The following is a 15,492-nucleotide window of genomic DNA, read 5'->3' on the forward strand; positions in this document are numbered from 1 at the left end:
AAGAGCGTCACATCCTCCATACACTATATACAAACAAACAGGATTTACGAGTCAAGAAAATTTAATATTCTCTTGTCGGTTCCAATCGATCAGTATGGACAATAGAAACTCAAAGTAATGATGCACAGGCTTTTTAATATTCGCGTCTTTTGCATTAAAACATTCATTGTATTGTATTGTTACTATTCTCCTCTCTATAAATGAGACAGCTCATAATTATAACCATTCGCGTTATATTATCATTACATGTATGTACTACCGTAGTTTATTATTATGGATTTAATCATGAAACAGTGAATGGACATTGATTAAGAACAATTTGATGTAAACATTAATTTTATTTTACACATCATGACATTAAGATATAAAATCTAATGCAAAAATACTGAGCCTGTATTAATTTATAATACAACCTGGGACAAATTGATCTAACTTACAAGGAGAGGACACGCTCTGTATATCACCGAATGAAATAAGATTATGTGAGATGAAAGTACAAAACTTACTGTTTAAAGTCATACCTGGTATGGGTGACCAATGACCCGTCGTTTTGAAAATATTGGCTATTGTTTGTGACATACTTCCGTTAGGTGCTCAATAGGGAAGCATTAGACTGTGTAACAGCGTAGCCCATATGGTTGGATGCTGAGTTGTTATCAAGGCAACCTGAGTTCGAATCTTAACTGGTCCCATATTTTTTTCTTTTAATAATGGTTAATATTGTGATCACAGTTATCTATCTACATACCTATATCATATTTCTCAATGTATTGAATGCTTCATCATGTTTTAAACAAATTACTAATTAACATTTTATTGTAAAGGATAAACAATGAAATACTGCTCACGTAGGAAGGTAAGATGTGTCACTAGTGTTTGTTCTATTTCTGTAGCAGTTATTCTATTTCATTTTGTACCCGATTCATTATGATGTCATAAAAACACACAAAACATACTTATTTCCTACACCATGCACAACAAATGAAAGAAGGTTGTCCACAGTTACACACATTTTTCCGCACTTCTGCTGCGAAACAGATATCCTTCACATTCACAAACACTTCTCGTTCGTTTATCAATTTTGATGCATACCACGCATATTTCAACATGGCTTTGAATATAGGAACTGACAACTGAAAGTGAATTAAAATAATAATAATAATAATAATAATAATAATAATAATAATAGGCCTAATAATAATAATAATTAATAATAATAATAATAATAATAATAATAATAATAATATGAATATCAAGCTTTAAAAAATGAGAAGGCATTACGATTCGAACTCGGGTTGCCTGGATGACAACTCAGCATCCAACCACATGAGCTACGCCGTTACACAATCTAATGCTTCCCTATTAGGCACCTAACGGATGTATGTCATAAACAATAGCCAGTATTTCCAAAACGAGGGGTCACTGGCCACCCATACCAGTATGACTTTAAACAGTGTGTCTTGTACTTTCATGTCACAAAATCTGATTTAATTCGGTGATATACAAAACGTGTCCTCTCCTTGTTAGTAAAAAGAATGGTTGTTAAGACCATACCACAATAGCAACTTAAAGATCCACGAAGAAGGCCTACATAAATCTACCAACAAATAGGCGGATTAAAAAGTGGTTCCCAATTACTTTTGCTCAGAATCCATATAGAATTTTCAGTGTTTAGACTCGGGCCAGAAGGCAGAAATAACCACTTAATACAATGCTTCAGAAAAAAAAAATTCTTATTTTGGACTTATTACAGTATTGAAAAAGTAATTATATTTGTTATTGTTGCTCCAAGGTATTTCAATTCTTCTGTCCTTTCAAAGGATACATTTTCAATTTTTATATTTCCATTTCGTACTATGTTCTGGTTACGAGACATGATTATACTTTGTCTTTTTGGGATTTAGCTACTTCCAAACCTATCTCCCTACTTCATTCAAGTAAAATTTGCGCGTTTCTCCTAATTGTTAGTGGATTTTCTCCTTACATATTCACATCATCCGCATAAACAAGAAACTATATAACCCGTTCAATTCCAAACCCTCTCTGTTATTCTGGAGTTTCCTAATGGCATATTCTATAACAAAGTTAAAAAGTAAAGGTGATAGTGCATCTCCTTGCTTTAGCTCGCAGTGAATTCGAAAAGCGTCATACAGGAATTGACCTATACGGACTCTGCTGTACGAACATTTTAATTAATCGAACCAATTTCTTGGGAATATCAAATTCAATAAGGATATTATATAAAACTTCTCTCTTAACCGAGTCATATGCCTTTTTGAAATCAATGAATAACTTATGTACTGTACTCTTATGCTCCCATTCTTTCTCTAATATCTTTAGAATAAAAAATATCTTATGAACAGTCGATCAATTACGCCTAAAACCACACAGGTTGTTCTGTATGGTTGCGAAACTTGAACTCTCACTTTGACAGAGGAACAGAAATTAAGGGTGTTTGAGAATAAGTTTCTTAGGAAATATTTGGGGCTAAGAGGGATGACGTTACAGGAGAATAGAGAAAGTTACACAACGCAGAACTGCACGCATTTTATTCTTCACCTGACATAATTAGGAACATTAAATCCAGATGTTTGAGACGGGCAGAACATGTAGAACGTATGGGCGAATCCAGAAATGCGTAGGCCTATAGAGTGTTAGTTGGGAGATCGGAGGGAAAAAGACCTTTGGGGAGGTCGAGACGTAGATGGGAGGATAATATTAAAATGGATTTGAGGGAGGCGGGATATGATGATAGAGACTGGATTAATCTTGCTCAGGATAGGGACCGATGGCGGGCTTATGTGAGGGCGGCAATGAACCTGCGGGTTCCTTAAAAACCATTTGCAAGTAAGTAAGTAAGTCAAGGAATTAAATCTCAGGCATTACAAAACTGAGTCTATATTTAATGAATAGGAACAATAATGATCCTTGTGTTCTTAACCACAATAGGAACTACTGTAAATTTTATCAAAAATCAACTAGATGACAAAAGCTTCTCAACCGAATAATAGCACGTATTTTCCGTATTTATTCTGCGTTTAATTTCCTCCCAAGTGTCATTTACATTTGTTATTGTTGCTCCAAGGTATTTGAATTTTTCCACCTCTTTGAAGGATAAATCTCCAATTTTTACATTTACATTGCGTAGAATATTCTGGTCACGAGACATAAGTTAATCATACACTTCCTCTTTTCGGGGTTTACTTCGAAACCTATCGCCTTACTTGCTTCAAGTAAATTTTACGTGATTTCCCTAACCGTTTGTGGATTTTCTCCTAACATATTCACGTCATCCGCATAGACAAGCAGCTGATGTAATCCGTTCAATTCCAAACTCTGTCTGTTATCCTGGACTTTCCTAATGGCATGCTCTAGAGCAAAGTTAAAAAGTAATAGTGACAGTGCATCTCCTTGCTTTAGCCCGCAGTGAATTGGAAAAGCATCAGACAGAAGCTGGTGTATACGGACTCTGCTGTAAGTTTAATTGAGACACATTTTAATTAATCGAACTAGTTTCTTGGGAATACCAAATTAAAGTAAGAATGTTATATAAAACTTCTCTCTTAACCGAGTCATATGCCTTTTTGAAATATATGAATAACTGATGTACTGTAGCCTTATACTCCCATTTTGCTCCAATATCTGTCGAATATAAAAAAATTGATCAAAAGTTGATCTATTACGCCTAAAACCACACTGATGGTCCCCAATAATTTCATCTACTTACGGAGTTAATCTTCTCAAAAGAGTGTTGGACAAAAATTTGTACATCAACAAAAGTGATAGGGTAAACTAGGGTCTGTTGGACACTCTGTACTTTAACGTGTTACCTCGTCACTTGTGGGCACCACATTCTGCTAAAAGTCAATGACGGAAGTAGCCCCACTCGTGGCTACTTCCCTCATTGACTTCTAGCAGAATGTGGCGCCCACAAGTGGCGAGGTAACACGTTAAAGTACAGAGTGTCCAACATGCCCTACTGTCCTACAGACCCTAATTTACCCTATTCCTCGAAAGTTACAACAGTTAGTACAGTTAGTCTTGTCCTCCTTCTTAAAAATAGGTACAATTATGGACTCCTTCCATTGTTCTGGTACAATTTCCTTTTCCTAAATAGCAAGTAATTTATAAGTAATTAAAAATATTATTGAGACAAATACTCTGTTTGCCTACCTATAGCGACGTTTTTAAATTACGCAACATTTTGCAACCAAGCCGCTGCTGGCAAGGGACACCTCTCCGCCTGCTAAGCCTGTACATTAAATTTTGGTAGAAAATGAGATGTGTTGGATTTTTATAAATACATTAACGACAATACTCACACTTTTCATGAATTTAGTATTTCATTTTCTGTATTATTATTATTATTTGGGGGGAGGATTATAGTTCCTATATTATTAATATTGGATTTAAATTAATGATTAGTGTTTTATATAGCCTACATACATTTTTAATAATTACTAGCATTTTTATTGATTATAAAATATTTCATTTGTTGCCAATCTTTGCTGGAAATCTTCTGTGCCAGTATCTAAGCATAACTTTTCAACTGATATTTCTTTATCCGAAATTGAATGATAAGAGGCTGTTTTTAAAATTAAACTAGAAAAATATTTAATATAATCATAATCTTAAAGAAAACTAAGATGGTAGCATTTCCTGGAAAAAAAATAGTAGGCCTACTAGTAGGAGGAAAAGGAATATAGCTTACTTACTACAGCCATTAATAACAAGGAAATTTGCATAGGTAAGAGTTGCATTGTTGTAGAGGTCAAAATTTCGTCTCGCAGAACTTGCATGTATGCACTTCCGGTCACATTGCAGACATCAAATTCGTTCAACACTCTCTGTTATTCCTCCCATACTGCTTGGATTCTGTTCACCATTCCTTGGAGATTTACTGGTAGGGATGTCATGTAGATTCTGTATTTCACTTGGCCCTACATAAAGATACCGCACGGTGTTAGGTCCGGAGATCGAGGTGACCTGCGGTTTAGTACAAGTCAGTGATGCGGAAAAACTCCATTAAGAAATTTACGGGCTTCTCTATGAAAATGGGATGAGACACCTTGTTAATGGAAAATTAAGCCATCGGAATCATCGTCAAGCTGTGGGAATAACCAGTTTTATAACATGTCAAGATTTGGGAGCCCATTTCCTGTCGTCTGTGGAGAAAAACGGTCCTTACGTCTTTTGTTGAGAAACAACAAAGAAAATTTGAACCCTTAGTGAATTCCGTTCGTGTTTTATGATTTGTGGTTTTTTGTGCCTCAGATACGAACGTTTTGGATATTCACTTTTCCGCTTAACTGATATGTTGCTTCATCTGAGAAAACTAGGCTTAAAGCGGAAACGTCATATAACTACGAAAAACTTTCTAAACCCAAATGACATTACTTCCAGAACATGTGATATTATCTGGTGAAAACCACATAATCGTATCTATGCAAATAGGGTAAAGATTGATAATATGATATGAGTAATATTGTGATAGTTCTTTTTGAGAATTTATTAGAATGTTACTGAGCTAGAGAAGGATCGGTTTTGTGCAGAAACTTGTCCACGAACATTCCCTTAATACGTTGACACAAAACACCGGTGTTCCTCTCGCTCAGTAAAATTGTAATAAATTTTCAAAACGAACTATCACAACAGTACCTATATCACAGTATTACCAACTTTTACCCTATCCGTTCCACTTTTGTCAAAAATTGGGTACATTATATTTATTAGCCCATACTGCAATTGAGCTGGTTAATTTTTTTTATTTTGTAAACTCTCTTCTACAGTTCATAAAGCTGTTTTTGTTTAAATACATTCAGGATACCAAAACTCACACTAAAGTTAATTTATGCATGCATAGAAGCACTATTAAAATTTATAATGCGACGATTAATCAACCTTTACGTTATGGCTGCGAAAATAGCGCTGTATTTTCAAAACGGCTTCATAATAATCTCTTTCTATTATCTAACATTATTTGAAATATATTAAAATTCTATGTATTTTAGCTTAATTGTGCTACACAGTTTGTATTTCATTGTTTAATTAATAGTTCATAAATATGCGACAGGTTCACCAACATAAAAAATATTTGAGTGTCTCTTTCCATTGATACCAATATCATGTTTCTAAGTGTCTCCTAACGATAATTATTCAAGTTTGTAATCGGAAAGATCATTTATAGTAACACTGTATTTTGCTGTATTACGCATGGAGAGAGATCTAAACCAAGCTCATCAGGTTGATCATGAAAAGAGGGCCATTAATGAACCTTGTATTCCATACCTTAGTGCCAAGTATAAGATCCCTCTCTTCAATTGGTTAGTGACAGGTTTATGTTTTGGTGCTCGGAGTTCTTTACCAAAATTTACATATAATTTTTTTAAAACAATTATCAATATCATCTTTTGAAATTCAAAAAATCATCTCGCAAATTCTTAAAGATTCCCTGCAGATTATACAATTTCATTTATACCACTCAGAAGGCCTTAATTAAGGATATGCTAATTTTAAATAAAATCTTTTATTTATAAGTATAATTTTAAAGTCATCTTCTAAGATCTTATTTTATAATTGATAAATAATCAGTGGTGCTTAATTATTACATTTTATTTTTATAACAATAGTCATATTTAATTAATTATATTTTATTTGCTATTAATTTCCGGATCCTCGTGGTCATCCTTAATTAAGGCCGGACGATTTATTTCTCTCTCTCTAAGTAACTCTTATATACATATAACTCTTATCTAAATCAAATTGTTGAATTCTTTGTAGCTTGTAAGTTCATACATATGTATGTATACTTTTTACTGGTTGAGTGGAGAGAAAGCCTTACGGCCTTAACTCTGCCAGCTAAAATAAATTATTATTATTATTATTATTATTATTATTATTATTATTATTATTATTATTATTATTATTATTATTATTACAATAAAGGTTACCCTCCACATTTGATAGAAATAATAAAATGCCTCTACACAGATACAAAGATAATAATAAACACAGGAACATCGAAAACAAGAGAATTAAGAATAAATCAATGACTCAGACAAGGTTGTAGCCTATCACCCTAGTCTCTTCGACATATATCTAGATGACTTAATTAAAGAATGGAAAATGGAGGTGAATCCAGGTGTAAAGATTAGTAAAGATACATTTTTAAATGTTCTAATGTTTGCCGATGATGTAACATTAATACAAGACAGTGAAGACGAATTGCAATATGCCATTCACAAACTACACCTACTAGGAAAAGAAAACTATAATTTGAGCATATCAACTCATAAAACTAAAGTAATGGCCCACAGTGGTAAATTTCCAATTCGTAAAAAAATAATAGTTGATAATAAGCCCATAGAACAAGTATCTCATTTTGATTATTTAGGTTGTAATATAACTTATGATGTAGATAGAGATATTGACAACAAAATAAGCAAATTCCAGTGGATATGCGGAACAATAAATAGAACACTAAAAAATAAAACTAGGAAAGAAACAAAACTAAAGTTCTATAAAACTATGGCAGTACCCGTGTTGACATATGGAAGCGAATCATGAATAATTAAAGAACGAGATAAAAGTAAATTACAGGCTGCAGAGATGAGGTTTCTTCGCAGAGTAAAGGGATGCACAGGAAGGGATCTGATAGGAAATGAGGATATCCGTAAAGAATTAAATATATACAACATAAACGAAAAAGTTGAAGATTATAAAGAAAAGTGGAAAGAACACCTGTCTCGAATGGATAATGAAAGAATTCCAGCTCTGATACAACAGTACCAACCTAAAGGCAAAAGAGATGTCGGACGTCCTAGGAAGAGGTGGAACTGAATAAAATATGAAGACGGAACAGGCACTAAGCCTAAACCATGAAGTGAAGATGATGATGATGATGATGATGATTATTATTATTATTATTATTATTATTATTATTATTATTATTATTATTATTAAGTTGGATTTCAAAGAAGAAGTAATTAACAAAAATTTAAATGGCTGAAATGTACCACGTTACAAATTATTGGACACGAAAAGAAGACATAATAATACAAGAATTGTATTGTCTTAGAATCGACAGCGTATCATTAAGAAATGTAGTCACTTGTTACAAATACAAAACACTCCACTACTGGAAAATAGCCCAAACATGCCAACCAAAAGGATTAAGAAGATTATGACACCGTGAAAAATGCCTGGAAGCGTAACAGACCAATTTATCATTCTTGCACTGTTGCTGCTGCTACTGCTGGTGGTGGAGACGGCGGCGTAGGCGTTAGCGGGGGCAGTGGCGTTAAAAACTCAATATTTGAGTCCAGACCTCGACTGCTTGTTTTCATCTTCACAATACACATACCACTCTTTTTCATGTGAAATTGTCCTTACATTGCCACATGTTGAACTGCTGCAAATAAAGACGCCGTTCGTAAAAAAAAGGGATGCAAAATTCCTGCCATTGTTATTTCCGGGGTATTTTCCAAATGATCGAGTCCTTATTGGTTCATGTGACTGTACACTTCAATATGTTCGAGGTAACAAAAGGCTGCAGGAAGACCAAAGGTGTCATTGAGGGCGACGGTGCGTCTAATGTGGGACACATATTGCTAATACCACTTGGAATTTGCCATATAGCTACCGACTGGCACAGGCGTGAAATTTGCTCCGCCTTTGCTGCCTGTCGATGCGCGTGGTCACTTCCGGCCTGCAAAATATTGAATCCCCTTAGCACCTTCAGACACGCCATCCGTTATTAATCTCTCGATTGTGTAGTTGCTCCGGTAACTCAAGTTCGTCTCTATTACCTCTTTGTCGGAGGAGTAATTCATTGATATCCTATCTGTCATGAGAGTATGCGGTACTGGAGTCTCCATGTTACTTTAGAAAACATTTCGTGTTACTGTGCTTAGACGAATTGTAAAGATCAGGACTAAATAATGAACTGAAATATTCGTTTCTGTTAAAATTTAATTCTTAATATGAAAATAACGAATAATTCTATGTTTCAGTGATAACAGATTACTATCTTCTTGCTGAATCGACATGCCGAGAGTCCAAACCATTAAAATGTTAAATATTTTGTGGGATATCTAAAAGTGTTAATATCCGGTAGGAAAGAAACGCTGCAAAAGCAGCATACAATAAATTATGAGATTGCCCACAAATAAAAAAATTACAATTAAATCCAATTTCATAACAAAATTTCAAATAATAATCCAATAATAAATATAAATGTAATCCATCTCCACCAAAATGTAAACTGCACCTAATAATATAAATATAATAGAGAAGAATAAAATATTATCAATCATCTTAAAGGTATTACAGTATTTCAGAAATAATACAATTCATAGGAAGGTCCCAGCAAAAATTAAAACAATATTCTAAAACACAAGCAAATATCAAATTTCCATTATTCGAAATGTCATGTAAATCATTACAATGATCGATTTTTTAGTAGGTTATTTTACGACGCTTTATCAACATCTTAGGTTATTTAACGTCTGAATGAGATGAAGGTGATAATCCCGGTGAAATGAGTCCGGGGTCCAACACCGAAAGTTACCCAGCATTTGCTCATATTGGGCTGAGGGAAAACCCCGGAAAAAACCTCAACCAGGTAACTTGCCCCGACCGGAAATCGAACCCGGGCCACCTGGTTTCTCGGCCAGACGCGCTGACCGTTACTCCACAGATGTGGACTACAATGATCGAAATATAGGTAAATAACGTGGGTAAATATGTACCTACAATTAGCAGAACATTTGGAAAGAAGAGGAAAGTTACAGAAAGACATGTTTAGAGCAGGTTTTGGCGGCATACTCCACTTCAACCTATTAGTATTCCATTTCTCTCTAGTAATCACTGTTATCTTTCTGGTGCAACTTAGAACCAATGAAATTGATCTACATATTTTCGACGCGTTGGTCTTATAGGAGGAGGCTTGGTATTAATTAATAAGAATCAAAGTCCGCTCTGTTTTTTGTTCCACATGTCATATTATTGTCGACATTGCTAATTAATCGCAACTACATGTATTTTCAAACTTTACGTTGTTATCCGGCTGTAATTTTATTTGAATTTTTGTTTCAGATGTATAAATGGTGTTGCAGAACTCCTAGAAACTACACTGTGTAGGTGAGTATACATCAATCTTTATTTTCTTACTGTTAGTATGAATTTTTTGACACTGACGTTTTTCGTTTTCCCCGCACCTCATTGCACCACAGTTACTATTGAAACACTCTTCCTAATCCTCATAGTCAATCCAGTACATTTTATTCGTAATGCCAGTGAATATTACGCTCATTCTTATAATAGAATCTGTCACTTGTAAAATGGCGTGATTACATTTTTACAAAAAAAAAAAAAATCAGCTAATTTTCTGTAAAGCGGGCCATAGGCCTACATTATAAGATTTGCCTTTGGATCGGTTTCAATATCTGGATTTCATGATACTTGTATCACGGTATCGTGGTACTATTTCAGGTCTGACAACAATAAAACATGCATATTTCTTGGAATGTTGGTATGTTCTTTATTTTGTCACTATTAGGTGCTTCAAAACTTCCTATGTAGGCCTATTCGGTTTTAAGTAAAACTTCATTCTTCCTTGATACAGTCATTTTATGCTATAGTCATTTAATAGTCTATTTTTTTTTTCTTCATTTTTTTTATTCTTGTTTGCCATGTCTATGGTTTAGCCATCTTTGTGGAACATCTATTTCAGTATATAACAGAAAATAATCATTACCTAATCCTTTACCTCTATACACTCTAATATCTTGTATTATTTTCGCTCTTATCTCATTTGCAATACAGTAATCAATAACATATTATTGTTCCCTATCGTTGACCAAGTGAATTTATGTAGTCTTATGTTTGAAGAATTAATTCACTATGCGTATATTGTATGTGCAGAAGTATACTAATTATGATTGAAGACATATTCTCCTCTTGTGCCAGTTATGTTTAAAATGTATTATTATTCTCCAACTCGTGCGTTTAGATCGCCCATTTTATGATATAATCATTCTTATTAATTTTATCGTAAATATTTTACAGATTTTTCATAAGATTCTTCTTTCATTTCCACCTTGCCTTCATTTGGTGTATATAATTATAATAGTCTTAAATATCCTCTATTTTTATTTTTATTTCAATAATTTATTCTGCTTGACTAAAATTTATAATTAATAGTATATTTTACTTGATGTCCTTTCGTTGACCCGTATGATTACTTGTGATTGAACCCTTATGTGTGTCTAATTTCTTTTTGCTTTAAAACTTTATTTTCTTCCTAAATATTATCAAATTCTTCTTTTTCCCCTCGTCCTTGAACATCTCAAGTTGTTTTAAATCTCCAGTTGGGTATCCAGTGGTAGGCTTGCAAACTTAGAGGTTGTGGACTCTGTTTGAGTTTGGAATTTTCTCCAAACTAAATGTAACGGCTATAACGCCGCGTCTCTGTTCCCAGAACCTCTTTATTTAGAGGAGGGTATACCACCAGCCTGGTATACCACGATCAGGTGAGGGTGGATTTCGGTAGGAAAGGCTATAAGAAATGTGTCACTATCCCTTTATTATTATTATTATTATTATTATTATTATTATTATTATTATTATTAGCCTATTATTATTATTATTATTATTATTATTATTATTATTATTATTATTATTGAGCTTTCGTAAACCATTTAGTCCACACCTGAGGAGTATCGGCTTGCGCGTCTGGCCGCGAAACCAGGTGGCCCGGGTTCGATTGCCGGTCGGGGCAAGTTACCTGGTTGAGGTTTTTTCCGGGGTTTTCCCTCAACCCAATATGAGCAAATGCTGGGTAACTTTCGGTGCTGGACCCCGGACTCATTTCACCGGCATTATCACTTTCATCTCATTCAGACGCTAAATAACCTAAGAGGTTAATAAAGCGTCGTAAAATAACCCACTAAAATAAAAAAAATAAACCTAAACCATTTATATTTTTCCTTGTGAACATGCTAAGTTAAATTGCTACCAACGCACATACAGAAACGGCTTTTCTTAAGTAATATCCCTTCGTCATTCTGGCACACATCACGAGAGACATGTAATTTGTTCGTCTACAATGTGTCAGTGTTCCACATGCGAACGTCTTCCCAAGGTCCTTCAACAGCTATAAGCGCCATGTAAGATGAGTTGGTGGCTGGTTCAGTTTTATTGAAAACTATGTGACACGCAACATCACTTTGTACCTCTTCAACGACTGATATTACTTTGTTTTAAATGTGTTTGTAAATCCTGCTACCATTAAGAAATTTGTTCTGAAGTTTTAGATTTCGTTCTGTAAAATTCACTTAATAATTATGCTGCATAAACACTTTGGTTAGTAACACCTTTCTTCCGTTTTATTTGATATCATTTCATAAGTTGAAAATAAATAATGAACTCCTAAAGCAGGCATGTTAGAAATCAGACACTGAAAGTGCAGTATATGTGCGCGGAACGCCGGTCTGTGCAGATTGCGTCATTCACGTGTTGCTCTTACCAGTTCCTAGCGGGAGGGGTGTACAAGAATCTATTCTGCGCTTCTAGTGTTCAATTAAATTGACACGTGGACATTATAAACATACTTAGCAGAAGGAAAAATCAATTATTGCCAGTGTCTATATTTGACAATAAGATTGTAACACAAGAAACACTAGACTTACTACTCAGTTACAATTCACAATCCAGTCGTTTGTAAAGAATCATTCATTTACATGATTTGTATACAGTATTTGAAGAAAATATAAATATTGCAGTAATTTCGAAACAACAAAAAACGAACACAATATTTCATTTTACGTAGTAGGTACTGATTATTTCAAAGTAATACCCTTTCATTGTTCCTCAAGCATTATGGGTCCATTGGTGCACAAATGTTAAAGAAAATATTTTACTCCCAATAATTACATGCAGTAGGACATTGTGAGGCTTTTACACTGGAATCATTTCCTTGCTGTATATTAATATAAATTCACATTGTTATTAATAAATTGGATAAATTAAGCTTGAATTTAAAGGTATATATAGTTTATTTGGAAAACGTTGAGAGCAAGTGTATTAGCAAGTTGGGAGCGTTACTGAACTGAGATAAAAGAGTACTTCACAAGCTGTGAAGCGAGGACATTTTCTTTATGTCAGGTTTAAAGATTTATTAACGTAAGTATATTAAGATAATATAGTAATGTGAAATGGAAAATTCGCCATTATGTATTATTTTTCCAGAAAATTTTTCCTTCTTACAAATAGTTGCTTTCTTCCTTCCCTTACAACCTCAAGATCCTCACATTTATTCCTCACTATAGTCTCATCACTTATCAGCTTATCAAATAAAAGTTGTAAGTCGTCTAACCATTGATGGCTGTGTTAGTAAAGACTACAAAACAACATCATTGTCATGTTTGTCTTGCCGTGAGAGTACTGATTAAGAAATAAGAGCTGGCGAATATCATATTTTGAGAACTTTACTAATATAGATTTAAATTCTAACATCACTATTAGGTCCACATTATATGATGAAAGCCTTTGATTTTAAAATAATTACTGTTGGCTGAGGAAAACATCATAACAGTTATGTTATATGATTCGTGATTTCTCTTCTTCGTTATATCGTGGACTCTTCACTTTATTTTCCATAACGCATTCACAATCACAGCTCAATGATCTGTGTTACTGAAACAAAAGTTGATCTGCTACTATAGGTACTGTACAGCCCTGTCGCTTTCCCCTCCAAGCCGATTCGCTTCCTCCAGGTAGGGGAATAGGAACTGCATATTGCACAGAGACCAGTGCACAATGTGCGCGACTGCACAATGTGCAGGTTTTTGACATGCCTGTCCTAAAGAACCGATGCGGCGTTTTATTGATATCAGAATTGCTGCAAATTTGTAGCATTATAAAAATTCTATTGATCGTTTATGAGGTAATAGAAACCTGGAAACATGTTTAAGGGGACGAAATAAGATAGTAGACAGGTCTCATAGTTATATCTGGTAGTTGGTAGTGATGACTTGAGTCCTGCATTTGTTTACTTTGAATACATGTTAGTGTACATCGATCATACTATCTTCTCTTGGTAGGGAGAGCAAGTTGCGAGTCAACAGTTCGCAATGCAGTTCAGCAGTCTTCTCAAACGCTCCAGTACTGTGTGTTTACATCTGTTTATTCGTGTGCTTGTGTATAAGTCGGTGAACAATAGAAATAATGCTCGTGTACGAAATACCGCTTGGATTTAATAACAATAACAAAGTATTATTTAAAGGCAGCTTACAAGCAATAAAATATAATTTTTACCAGGAATAGACAACACTAAAATCTACTTCTGAACATTTAATGTGAAAGCCTTAACTTCAAACAATTGAATTCCACTTATAAAATCACATGAGTGGTAGTGCAACAATATTTTTTTGTCCTGTTAGTGCAGCTTAATTTTGACAGCAGATGTATAAGAAAATCTCTCTAGTTACAGAAGTAACTAAGCTGTATTATTTAAATTCATTTCTTCATAATTTCATTTTTTTTTCTTCGACTCATTGTGTTTTAATATAAACAACTTATTAGCGCTTTGTAACTTTGACAGAAGAAAGTGTTTAATTGTGCATTTGATTATGGAAGCAGTTCACCTATAAAATATCATGATTAATTTATTGACAATCTTTTGGGACTGTTGTTTTAATATGATATCAGCGTTATCTATTGGCCAGGACAGAGAAATGAAGTCAATAGATGAAGTACACTGAAAAAGTATTTGAAGTAGTGCTATTTTCACAAGACAAGTAGCGTTTACCCGTGTTTCCTACGATGAAAGTTAGATCTACATATCTGTTATGGGCAGTTTACGTATTCTGACGTATTCATGTAATAATAATAATAATAATAATAATAATAATAATAATAATAATAATGATTTATTTTAGCTGGCAGAGTTAAGGCCGTAAGGCTTTCTCTTCCACTCAACCAGCAAAAAGTATACATACATATGTATGAACTTACAAAGAATTCAACAATTAGATTTAGATACGAGCTATATGTATACAAGGGTTACTTACGAATTAAACAATAAAATACTATGAACTATTAATTAAACACTGAAATACAAACTATGTAGCAGAATTAAGCTAAAATACATAGAATGTTAATATATTTCAAATAATTTTATATAATAGAAAGAGATTATTATGAGATAATTTTGAAAATACAGCACTATCAGGATGCATGTCTAAAGGAAGGAGTAACAATGTAGACAGTGATAGTTTAAGTCAGTATGATTGGAGTGAAATGCTAAGAAGGTTATCTTTTAAGCTGTTTTTAAAAGCGTTTATTGTCTTGCAGCCCCTAATACTTTGTGACAGGGAATTCCATTGTCGCGAGGTGGATACTGTAAAAGATTATGAATAACGAGATGTTCTATGAAGAGGTATACTTAACGCGCCACAGATAAGTGATCTGGTATTTACGTCGTGATTAGAG

General features: G+C 33.8%; 1 protein-coding gene across 1 annotated transcript in view; it reads left to right on the forward strand.

The window, feature by feature from the left end:
* Positions 1-15,492, forward strand: part of LOC138691230 (zinc-regulated GTPase metalloprotein activator 1-like) — a 344,216-nt gene that overhangs the window by 186,694 nt on the left and 142,030 nt on the right. Inside the window, exon 8 of the mRNA XM_069813038.1 lies at positions 10,096-10,140. Coding sequence (XP_069669139.1) covers positions 10,096-10,140 — 45 coding nt within the window. The remainder of the gene's footprint in view (positions 1-10,095; positions 10,141-15,492) is intronic.

This window comes from Periplaneta americana, chromosome 16 (genome assembly GCF_040183065.1).
Source record: "Periplaneta americana isolate PAMFEO1 chromosome 16, P.americana_PAMFEO1_priV1, whole genome shotgun sequence".
Classification (NCBI taxonomy): Eukaryota; Metazoa; Arthropoda; class Insecta; order Blattodea; family Blattidae; genus Periplaneta; species Periplaneta americana.